The sequence below is a fragment of the Sinohyriopsis cumingii genome, chromosome 2 (genome assembly GCF_028554795.1).
Source record: "Sinohyriopsis cumingii isolate HCF-2022 chromosome 2, ASM2855479v2, whole genome shotgun sequence".
Lineage (NCBI taxonomy): Eukaryota > Metazoa > Mollusca > Bivalvia > Unionida > Unionidae > Sinohyriopsis > Sinohyriopsis cumingii.
In genome coordinates, this window is record NC_142962.1 from 12,257,203 (window position 1) to 12,270,033 (window position 12,831).

General features: G+C 35.2%; 1 protein-coding gene across 1 annotated transcript in view; it reads right to left on the bottom strand.

Moving 5' to 3' along the window:
- Positions 1 to 8,735, bottom strand: part of LOC149804341 (uncharacterized) — a 60,009-nt gene extending 51,274 nt beyond the window's left edge. The window contains exon 1 of the mRNA XM_089939102.1: positions 8,587 to 8,735. Within this exon, the coding sequence (XP_089795228.1) occupies positions 8,587 to 8,602 (16 nt within the window). The 5' untranslated portion in view covers positions 8,603 to 8,735. The remainder of the gene's footprint in view (positions 1 to 8,586) is intronic.
- Positions 8,736 to 12,831: the final 4,096 nt, after the last annotated feature.

The window sequence follows — 12,831 nt, forward strand, 5'->3', positions numbered from 1 at the left end:
CATATTCGGCCCGTAACGTGGATAATTTACCGTCTACGGTGCCATAGTTGACATCAACGTATTTTTTTGTTGCTGCATCTTCGTCAGATGTTGGATCCGCTAAAACTACTATTTTATTTCCGTTCATGCTGAGTTCACCCATCATTGTGTCACCGGTGTTTTTCATACGATTAGCAACACTTTTTGCAATTTCATCTCTGATGGTTTTAAGTGACATACTTGAATCTCTGATTTTGCCGCTATCAGTAAACACGGGAATATTATCTGTAACTGCACCAAGTACTCGCCGGACTATATCATTCCATTTGATATTGCTGGTTTTTAGTTTACCATATCGATCTTGAAAAATAACAACCTCATCTGGATTAACTCCAGCCAGGTTCATAATATCAGCGAGGTCATCTTTAGTCGCATACTTTGACAGATCAACGTCGGATTTTATTTTCTTACTAGTAGAAGATCTTCCGTAAATATCAACCATTATAATAAGATCCGTTGTTTAAAATGCTTTACGCGCAACATATCGGTTGCTTGTATAATCGTGCACGACTTTATGTGGTGGCCTGGATGATTTTGATATAGCGTCGAGTACATTAATTACTTCACGGCCGCATATTGGCGGATCTGTCATTGTTTGTGTTGGTAGCGTTGAATACCAAACTTTGGAACCTCTGGTTGTTGCATGGAGTGGTGCGACATACTTGATAAATTCAACAGGTGGAGCTAACCCGTACGAATCAAAATAAACAATTCCACGCGGATCAACCGCGTATGATACCCAATGAGTACCGGGTCCGGAACGTTTGTCAAGATTAATAATACCTGTTTCAAGTTTGTTTGGTTGTTTCGGTAATTGATCTCGCATAAAAACACCTCTAAAGGCGGATATTTTTAATTTTTTAGCAGCATCAAGTAAATCAAAATTTGATGATGGAACGTTTAACGAAATGACCCTGGAAGCCTTAGGCCTCTCCCCCAACGAGATCCCGGTAATCTTAGACCGCGTCCCTTTTTTTTGTATCCCTGCCCTGTTGCTTTCTTTAGTGCCATTCCAGCGGCTGTTCCAACAGCACCTAACGCGGCCGCTTTTGCTATGGCTGGAGCAGCCGCAGCTAGTAATGCCGGAATGGCCGCAAATAGTGGGAATATACCACCCGTTTTAACCATGTCTTTGATGGCGCTCGGGGAGAGATGGAATTGAACTCCAGTTTTTGATTCTAGGGCTTTATTGAAATGTTTAATCTGATTATTTGTCAACGATAATTTGTTTGGACCACCACTAATATGATCTCGTTTTAGTGATATTTTAGTTCCGCATTTGTTGGCGGTTTTTGATTGAAGCTTTTTTACCTGACCCGGGGTCAGAGTAACATTAACATGACTATACGACATTTTTATATAAAATATATTTTTCTAAATAACACGATTAAAGATTTTCCACCGGTGCATCAACGACCCTCATTCGACCACTGCCACCTTCAAGTAACATGGCCTTGTCGCTAAGTATGACCGCGATCGCTCTGTAGAAGCCGGGAACAACTGGTGGACCGGGTATATCAGGAGGAGGGTTAGTAACATGAGCTCGAAAGTGTATATCAACAACAGATTGTTTGGATAAATCAAGATGTTCTAGTGAAAAATAATAAATCGGATATAGACCTGTAAAATCTAGTTGTGATATTTGCAACCCGGTATCTATATTTTGATCACGTCCCATGAATGACATTAAACGATGATATGCGCGCGCTACATGATTTTGATCAAAATTTAGTTGTATATCCTCGGCTGGTTCTTGATGTCCATTTATCCGTAAGGAAACTTCATTAACTCCAAGGTTGTCAAATATCATATGTGAACGTTGTTGATTATTCGTCCGAGCATTATCTTGTAGTGCAATAAAAATATGTCGTGGTGCAGAAACACCCTGTTGTGATGCTATATGCCATGTAAATAAACCATTAATATTGCTTTGAGCAGCATCTGTGGTTACTGTTAACCATGATAGCAATGATTTACCGCCTTGATCCATAAAAGATAGTAATTTTTGTTCCTCAGTAATAGATGGAGTCATTACTGGCATCCACAATGAAAGTTTTGATATATTTACTTTACCCTCGGCAACACCAGCACCTCGCCAGATTGCATCATTATCATCACCTTTTCTTACGAGCACAATTGTGTGTTTAGCTCCAAAGATGACTTTTCTAACATTTCTGCAAAATCCAAAGATGTGTGATAATGGAATTGCACACGAAAAATTTCTTTCATTTCCTGACAGCGCTGATCGGCGTGTTGCAAATCCCAGGTTGTAAGTCGCATTAACGCTTTTTATAATATCAAAAACAGCACCCGGTGCGTCTGCGTGTTCAAAATCAACTGGTTGTGCATCGGCAGTAGCTACTGGTGTTCGTAACTTAATATACTGAACATGATCAGCGTTGTCAGTAATATCCTTAGCAAACATCATTGTTGGACCAGCTGATCTTGTAAAGTCGTCAGAATATCTGGCTAGACCAATTATTGTTGTAGCAACGTCGACATCATTCTGAACTGATTCAATATTTTTTCCATCAATCATATATGTGGCGCCACTAAATAATGCCATGATCCCGTTGTTGACAAAACCAACACGCAAATTAGCAGCATATGGCGTATTAGCTACAACATTCGTTACAAGTCTACCTTCTACCTCAATAAACGCCTCAGCGGGCAAGAAATATCTACTTGTATCATGAACCTGTAATTCGATTCTCCCCCGCTGATTTGGTAGTCTTGCGTCATAAGAATAAAACTGATAATCACGTACTGACTCGTACTTAAGGACAGGTGCCTCCATATCAAATGCTGGGTCTGATTCGCGCCTGAACATTTTATTATAGTTACCATTTTTCCAAATGATGATCATCGTCGACGAAGACCACTTCCTGCTATTAAATTTGCTGTTATATTTTTTTCTGCTTCTTCAGATATCGCCGCTAGTTTTTGATTTGCAGCCTGATTTATTATTTTACTTACGTCTGAGGGCATCACCTCAGTACTTGCCAGTTTCACCGGTGGTTGTTGTTTTCGTCGCAGTAATCGTGATAATCTTTCTTTGATCGCCGAGAACGCCTTACCAGCAACATTGACAATTGCACCAGGAGCTTTATCACGAACAATATCAATAGCCTTCATCGATAATTGTTTTGCAACAGGTGCTACTTTTGGAGCTATCCTCGTGAATAATCCTCGGATGACATCACCAAGTCCATTTCCGTAAATTGCTTCATAGATTGGTAATCGTGAGTTTACCGCTCTAACCTGTGTGGGTTTACGATGATTATCATGCACAATCATCTTATTTTATTTACCATTTATCTAACAACTAGTCATCAACGAGCTCATCAATAAGTTCTCGGTAAACGCCAATATCCATGATACCACCTTGAAATAGTCGCCGACAAATATCAGCTGCTTCATTAATTATTTCTGGTGAATTATTTCCGGCACGTTTTCCTCCTATGAGAACCTCTAACCGTGATACGTCATTGATGATATTATCAGGACATAAACCAGATCCTGTTTTAGGTTCATCTTGAGGTGGTTTAAATATTGGTGGTTGCATTACCGGAGTAAGTACTTCAGTGGTGGCCGGGGGTGAACCTTCTCGAAATCCATGTGGTGAACCTGTCGGTGTAAATGTCATTTTCGGTGCAGAAATTTTATGTAAAGGTGAAGGAATTTTCTTCGAGGAGGGTGATTTAAGTGACTCTTTAGCCTTTTTAATTTCCGACTTCAACCTTTGCTGTGGCGAAGAAGATTGTTGTTGTTGTTCTATTTGTTGCAGAGGTGGAGGAAGCTGATACTGGAAGGACTCTCCTTGTTTTGGTTGTTCCCATCTCTCTCTATAAAGTCTTTTCACTTCTTCTTTAAGTCTTTCAAATTCTGGACCTCTAGCTTGTTTTTTGTCGTAATATACGCGATATATCCATTTAATGAAATTATCATCATTTGTTTTTTCAAAACGGGGTTTTAAAATACTAGATTTATTAGATATACTATTTAATATTGCTTCAGGTAATCTCTCTCTTTCAGTTTTTCTAATTTCCTCAACAACTCCTTCTTTAAATTTTGCAATTAATTCTACGTTTTCTCCTGCTGGTTTGGATTTAGATGCAAGTTTTTTTCTCACATCGGCGACTTCAGTACGAAGTTCTCCAATACCTTCAAGTATTTCCTCATCAACAGGTGGAGGTTGAGCTGCAGCTATGTCAGTTGGAAGGTCTCGTAAAATCTTCTTTGTCTGTTTGGTTCTTCTTGCTGTTTTTTCTAATACCGGAAAAATACCCTTTTTCCTCCTCTCATCTTCCTCCGCAATATCTCCCCATATAGTTTTTTCAGCAGCCGCCGCAGCTTTCTCAGTAGCTGTAGTGACGGGTTTAAACAGTTTTTTAGTGTCTTCTTCGTACTCAACTTGTGCTTCTTGCTGCGCTTGCAAGTTTTTTCTAAATGAGTCTCTGACAGGAAGAAATTTTTTAATTATTTCTAATCGTTCTCGTGCTGTTCTTGCAGTATGAGATTCTGGATGTACCATTTTTATTATAACATGATAATTTAATTAATATCAGCAGAAGAGGAATACAGAAGTTTGATGATATATTATAAACACAGAAAAAACATAAATCCCAAAGTAGAAAAACCACCATCAGAACTTGAATATTACTTGAAACATAGAACAAATTCCGAAGATTCAGATGAAGATGAAACAGATGAAGATTCCCATGATTCAGATGATGATTCCCAATATTGATAGCAGCAGAGAGGGGCGTCTACGGTTCTGTTTGGGACAAACAATAATCGTAGACGTGGTAATTGACCTCTATGAGTGGTCACTATTTTTTTTGGTAAAACACAAGGGTGACCATTCCCCTAAGTGGTCTGTTCACCCTCTCTGCTGCTAGTGGGAACAATATCTTGAACAGAAATCGAATCCGAAGGATGCAAGAGTCCATCGACGATATGATGCTACAACGAAACAATACGTGAATGTGAAAATCACTGACGTGGTTATCAAACCAGATTGTCAGTAAAAACTTACAAGATTATTTCTGACACAGAAGTTTACTATGAACTATTTACTATGTTACATATAAATATTGGCGAATTTCATCCCAGAGGCAACTTTAGACTTGTTGCAGATAGATCCGGATATTATTTCTTAATCGTGTGCGCATCTGCTATGAGTTGGGGGCGGGGCTTCTTAGTATTCGATAAGTAGAACAAAGACAATCGTTGGAAGAGAATGAGAAATTACAGAATTATGTGAAGTTGGTTAGTTTTTAAATAAATATAACAATATTATCATATATCTTAAATGTATAATTGAGTTGTGTGTAATTTTTCTATACTGAGCGATGTTTGATTTCAATAAAGAATTGCGACGTTAAAGACTTTGGGTTGTGATTTCCTTTTTATAGTTTGAACCTGTATACTCTCAGCAAACTAGCGATGTAACACACGCATCGCAGGACTGACACCGCCCACAAAACAAGGAGGCCAGAATTATGTCTCTCTCCCTCTCTCTCCCTCTCTTTCGGTGCCCCGAGTGGCCGAGTGGTCTATAGCGCTCTCCGTTACGGATCACTGCCATCTTCCCTCTGTCTGTGTAGGTTCGAGTCTTGGGTTCGGCCAATGTGGGTATGTGAGAAAGCTTGCCAATAGCTTCTCGAGGGTCGGTGGTTCTTTCCGGGCATTTTCCGGGTTCTTCCTCCACCATTAATACTGGCCACCATGTATAGCCTATCGTGTGCTGAACAATGACGTTAAACCCTACAATAACAACAACAATCTCTCTCTCTCTCTCTGATGATTGTTTCATCATTAAATTGAGCATGACGAAAAGAGCATTACTCAAATAAACTGACCACAACAATGGGTAAAGAGCCCATTGACAATTCCTTTCATAAAATATGTATGTATTTGTGTGTGTGCGTGTGCGTGCGTACGTGCGTGCGTGTGTGTGTGTATGTGTGTGTATGTATGTATGTATGTATGTATGTATGTGTGTATGTATGTTTCATGCTTACATGTGAGTGTGTGTCTGATACAGGTGCTCTGTATTACCGAAATACCGGTTTACCGTGGTATTTTTTTCCCCATGGTAGGTACCACGGTACTTTTTTATTGTACCGGTACATCGATAGTTTCCGTCAGTAAGAAATGTACGGAAATTCCCGAGGTACCTTGTTTAATGATATATATAGCGTGTTTTCATTATTCACGACAAAATACTTCAAAAAAATTTCATTGTGTTTGAAAACAGTTGCAGCTGTCATAAAATAATGGTGAATATTACAAATATAATGATATATTTATGATGCTTTAATCACATGTTTGAAACGTGTCATATATACCAATGCAGTGTCCAAATAGAATGTTGTAAACATATTCGGACCAAATCCAACTTTCAAAAAATTTCGGATTAAAAAAGCAAAAGACAACTCGTGTCGCATTTTATTTAAGTACAAGCATCCAGGAATGTGTTCAGCATATGTCCTTTGTAAGACTGCGAATCATCCTACCATTTTCAGAAGCGCACTTAATTTCTGCCTGATCTTTTCGTAATTTCTCAAGTCAACTAAATATTTTTACGTTTGTTGAGTGCTTGATGTGTACTGGCCCTCTCTCATAAATATCGTACCCGGGTGTTGGCATCCGATTCAAAGTTTCCCTGCCTAGCATATCAATAATGCAGCTAGAAAAATGGAGGCGTCATTATGAACACTTCCTATTTTTATCAATAGGCTCTTTGATATCAGCACGTTATCTTTCACATTATAAGTTCTACTGTATTGTAAGCCTAATCATTGAACTTTAGTTACAGTGTTTAGATTGCAACTTATACAACAATTAACATACACATAGCAATTCATCTGCTACTAACCATTTAATATAAGGGGGGAGGAAGGTTATGATTTTTTTAAAGCCGAAATATTTGCTTTTATTTAATATCAAGATAATTCATATTTTATTCCTAATAATACTGATATAATATGAGTTTTTTTTATAAGTCAGACCAAGATAATTTTGTTGAGCTGTTGACGAACATTTAACGAAAACAACTTTAGAAAAAGGCAGGCCCCTGTCACAGAACACTGAATTGTCGATCCTTAATATAACTGCTGTATACTGTGATATGTATGGATCGCTTTATGTGTTGGCTTCCCTCAAGCTCATAGCTATGTTAGCTGGTACCCTTTGAGGAGTCCCCCAATGTATGTATAGTGGTGCTTTCAAACATTGCATTTATAGTTTGAATATTATAATTTGCATGGCTACTTGTAAGACTGGTTGATTCTGAACCAAATGTATTATTCTCAGAAATTATTATTATTATTATTATTATTATTATTATTATATGTTTTCTTTCAACAGGAAAACCCAATTAAAAATACACGTAATTTCTCACTCGATAAAACAATAGCTCAGTCTTTAAATCTAATTATAGACGGGTGGGAATCCAATCTAACAACGCCTTCTAAAACTGGATATATGATCAGTTCATAATATATCACATTAAGTTTTCCATATAGGTATGTATATGAACAGAAATTGTATTGTTTTTATCATTGTTCGTTCTGAATAGGCGTAATCTTTTGGAAAGAACCATAGATCAGCATCTACAAATAGATTTTGTTTGTGATCAGGATCTATTATTAGAGAATTACACCGTAGTATGACGTTTACTCTGCTGACGACTTTTTCAAATTTACATGGTTAACGAAAAGTGAGATATTTTGTTAATTTCTCTGTATTTATTGAAATATATATTATAAAACGAAATAGAAACTAAGGTCACCTTAAAGACTAATACAACAAATTACATTTTGATCAATTATCTTTATTTATTTAATTGATTTTGATTACCAGTCAAATTACTAACATATGATATATATATATATATATATATATATATATATATATATATATATATATATATATATATATATATATATATATTCTAAGTGGATAAGTGTTTCATTAAATTAACGATTTGTGATTAAGAGGTATTACACCTAAGTTTAATTATATTTCTCAGAAGAGTTCTTTACTGGCTCAAGAAGAGTCTGTTTTGTGTACTTAATAACAGAACTAAATACAAGAGGGGGCTTCTTTTCTGTTCAAAATATGCCCGTTCATTAACTCTCACCTAAATACTTGTATCAAGTGTGCAGACATCATTCATTGACCCTGATTACCAAATTAACAACACTAATAGGAGCGGATGTGTGCTAGTCATCTCTTGGATATAATAATAGGGAGCACATAGTTTGTACTCTGACTTTTATAAACTCCTTTTTATAATACAATCATTCATACTTTAAAATTCAAAAGAAAGGGTAATTATTTTCCGAACTAAAAGACCTATTCTCATTGTTGTCTGTGTCCTTCAGATTACTGTCAATGAAATGTAATGGTTTTTTTTTTCTTTTTTTCTTCGTGAAATCTGAAAATACATTCCTGTTCACAGAGAGAGAGAGAGAGAGTTTTATCCCTGTTGAGATATGAGAGAGAGAGAGAGAGAGAGAGAGAGAGAGAGAGAATAACCTTTTCCTGTAGCCATCTTCTCAAAAAGTGAGAACTGTCAACTCTTACATTACGCTCTTTATACACATTACGCCATATTAATACCCGATTGGTTACTACTCACATCACGTATTAATAATAGTATTCCTGGAAAACTATTTATAAACACCGTTAGAATAGCTTCAGATAGATCCAGTACAGTACCCGTCACGAACCTCTGTGAGTGTGACTAAAACACATTACGACAGGTACCACCTTGTCAACCTTGACTTTTCATAAAACTAAATGGATTCCTGTCACAATTATTACATCCGGTTCAGTGTCCACGAATGTAGTCCACGTCTATATTTAAAGCATTTTTCTTCTCTCGTTTTGGTGGTGATCCAAGAGTTAGATATAGGTATTCTTGGTATTGATTTAATGGTAATTGTTTTTACTTTAGAACATGATTGTGGTTTTCTGTGTATTTTTTGGCGACAGTGCACAGTGAGTAAGAAGGCATTGATGCTGATCCGGAAGTGAAATCTGTAATCCATTGCGTGCTGCTTTCTTTACAGTCTAACCTCGAGAAGAAAAAAAATGCCGAATAACCTACGACAAAGAAATTCACCTTCAGTTCATCACGCAAGGTACTTATTTGTTAGGATTTTGACACAGTAGAAACTCCAGTACTAAGAAACAAATGTAGAGACTATATAGGAAAAATAAGTAGGATATGAGTCAATGAGACGGGATTACGATTTCTCTAGATTTAATGTAGAGTGATTATGTAATTAAAGTTTTGAATAAGAGTTTCTGCTTTTTATTGAAGTCCCAACTCTGTCACAGGGACTGTAAGGATTTAAATAATGTTCAGTAACTAATAGTAAGGTTACATAAGCACGTTTTTAGATAGTTAATTTTAATCTTCAATTACAACACTGCAAGAAATTAAAATTGTAAAATGCTAGAATAGATGCATTACTATCATTTAAAACGTTCTATCCTAGCTTATCATTGTGTTTATAAAAATGAATAAAATACAATGAACACTTTCTTAACTAAATATCCTTATATCTGGGTTGAATCTATATTTGAAAACCAAAAGGCATTAAAAGAAAATAGTTAATTAGTGGAAATTAATTAGTGAAACATAATTAAGGTGCAGCCCACTTGTACAACCTGATCATGTGTATCTTGCATAGACAGAAAGACAGATAACAGTACTTTTATTGCGTACAGTTGTACAAAAGACAGTTTTATTCGTGCAAAGTTGTCTTTTTCTAGTCTTCTTCGTTTAAACCGCTTGGTATCAATGTTCTAAGGCGGCATATCCAGTAAGATTCCTTTTCTTTCCTGGTTTGGGGACTCCAGTTGGGGTTGTGAGCAATTGCAATAAGTGTCATATCCATATTTTAGTAGGTCATCGCGGTTTGTTTGTTTAGCACTCTGGAAAGAAGGAAAAGGCTGATCTATGACTACTATAAAAATGAAATATCCGGGATATATTTTGCGCTTACATAAATGTACATAAAATAATTGATGTCGTTATGGCTCATCAATTTCTAGGTCAAAATACAAATATTTTCCAGTATCAGCAACAAGCTGAAACAAACTAGCTGAAACATATTATAGTTAAAAGGTTGAATTCCTGTAGAAACAGCCATGTAAAGTTTCGCAAACAGAACAGCTTTTCTGTTTTATTTTGTATGTCTGGTCTATGTTTTCTATTTGCCTTTGAAAAAGGCTCATTAAAGAATCGAAAGCGCACAGGCTAACTAGATACTAGTTTCATATTGTTCGTTGTCAGTTTATTGTATATATATATATATATATATATATATATATATATATATATATATATATATATATATATGTATGTATGTATGTATGTATGTATGTATGTATTCACACAAACACATTTATATATTTACATAGGAATTACAGATCCAGACTAGTTAGCTAAATATGTAAAGTGTAAACACACTAACAGACAAAACTACTATCAGTGTACACTTGTCACAGTCAAATTCATGCCAAACAAATACCAACATATATTAAAGTTAAAAGAAGAGGAATTGAAGGTCTTGTGTTATTTATGAAGAATCAAATTTCATCAATTTAATATACCTAAAGTGAAAAAGTTGATATGCAAGACGATTGAATTTCACTTTTGCCATAATTATAATTATTATTATTATTATTATTATTATTATTAGTAGTAGTAGTAGTAGTAGTAGTATTGCCCCAAAGTGTTGAAAACTGTTGTTTTTTTTAAAAGTCTTTCTATGGTTTTGAAATCATAAAGTTTTGGGCTGCCATTGACTTCAGATCTGAGGTGTTGCTGATTTGTCTATTGAATAGTACTTCTCAAGTAAACCGTAGCAGGCTTAACGGAACTTTGTACATCATTTTTGTTTTTTGAAGGTTAAAGTCTTTCCTTGAAAGAAAGGGTTTTAAAGTATTGATTACTTTTATAATGCTTCCAGATTGCCCATCTAGTAATATTTTATAGGATGGTTTTTGCAACTTAAATATTTTGTAAATATTAACATCATATGTATTTCCCCATGTTAAATTACAATAGTCAAGAATGATACTGAAATTTGTTCTTGTAAAAGTGACACTATTATTTTGGAATGAAATACTTTTACTTCTTAATAGCTATAGATAGAAGTTTGTATTCTTTATAATGAAAATTATGTAATTAGAAAAAAGTAAATGTTTTTCAAACAGAATACCAAGAAATTTGTCTCAGGAAACAGCTTTCAGTTTTGTCGTTATTACAGAAAAAGATCTAGGCATGTCTTTAATTTTGCTCTTTTTTCAGATGTTAATAATTAAACATTTGCTTTATTTGGTGTTTAAAACTATGTTATTCTCCACATACCACATTTAAAACTTGTTTAATATCATTTGGAGATTATTTTCTGGTACATTTTTGTAGCTGTGTTCATCTAAAAAAGTTGAATACTCAGTATATAGATCGGTTGATACTGGATTTTCAAAAATGTGGAGAAGGACTTTCGTTAAAAATATGGGGAAATTTGTTAATGACAATAACAAACATAAGTGGCCTGAGTAAAGATCCTTGTGGCATATCAGTTTATTCTGTTTGTTTCAATACATGCCAATTTAAAGTATATTTTGGTACTAATTATTCAAGTATGACACAAACCATTGTTGAGCTATGATGCTACATTGATTTTTTTGTTTCTACAGAAGTTCATCATCTACAAGATCAAATGCATTCAGAAAATTAACCATAATGCTCCTAAATACCTTTCTTTTACTTGAAGCCTGCAGCCATGTATCAATCACTGATGTTAGTGCCATTTCACAGAAATGATTTTGCCTAAAACCAAATTGGTTATCAAGGAGAAACTTGTGGTTATTGAGATAACTTGTGTCATAAATGATGCATGTATGTGCTTTTAATTAAATTTGAAATGGCTGACGTGTGGAATGGTTTATTTCAATCCTCAACTGCAGAGCTTTTGTATTTTCCTGATGCATTCAGAGCTTTGGTGACCCAGCAGTTTGATTATGTTAGCTCACCCAGTGACATTTATGTAATGTTGGGTTAGGTGAGGATTGGGAACATCATAAGGAGTATGACACATAATGTCTCTTATTATTCAAGCTTAGTAGTGAGCTTTGTGCAAAACGGACAGCATCACAAAACTTGAACATAGTGAAAACGTTGCTTTTCAAACTGTTGTCTCCTGAAACACAGAGGCAACACCAGGAAAAAAACATTTTAAATGTGATTTTCGTTGCTAAGTTTTTGTCAATGTGGTCATGTATTTATTCATCTTCAATTAAATATTAATTGTTGTTCTAAAATTTAATATTAATATACTTTAACCAAAGTCTGTTCAATCCTTATTATTGAATATTCTGCATGTTAAACAAAACAACAACAAAAAAACATATGAAATTAGTGATTACTATGGCTATTTACAAAGGTGGCCAGGTACTAATCTGGGTGGTGATAAAGGCATGTCAGGTTTATTTGTCACAATATAGGGTAGTACATATTTTTTAACACATATAACTTTCAGTGTGATGTCACATTCAATCATGTTTGTACTGGAACACACCTTTAGGTCGAACTCATCCAAAAATGTCCACATAATTTAATACTGAGTTTCCCCCCATGTGTTCCTCAGGGCATGGTAATAATGACCATTCAAGGAATATGGATGTACAAGGATCCCAATAAACTTTTAGTAACAGTTTTAATCCTTATAATCTAAAAATTCTTTTGGGAGTCAAAGGAAGACA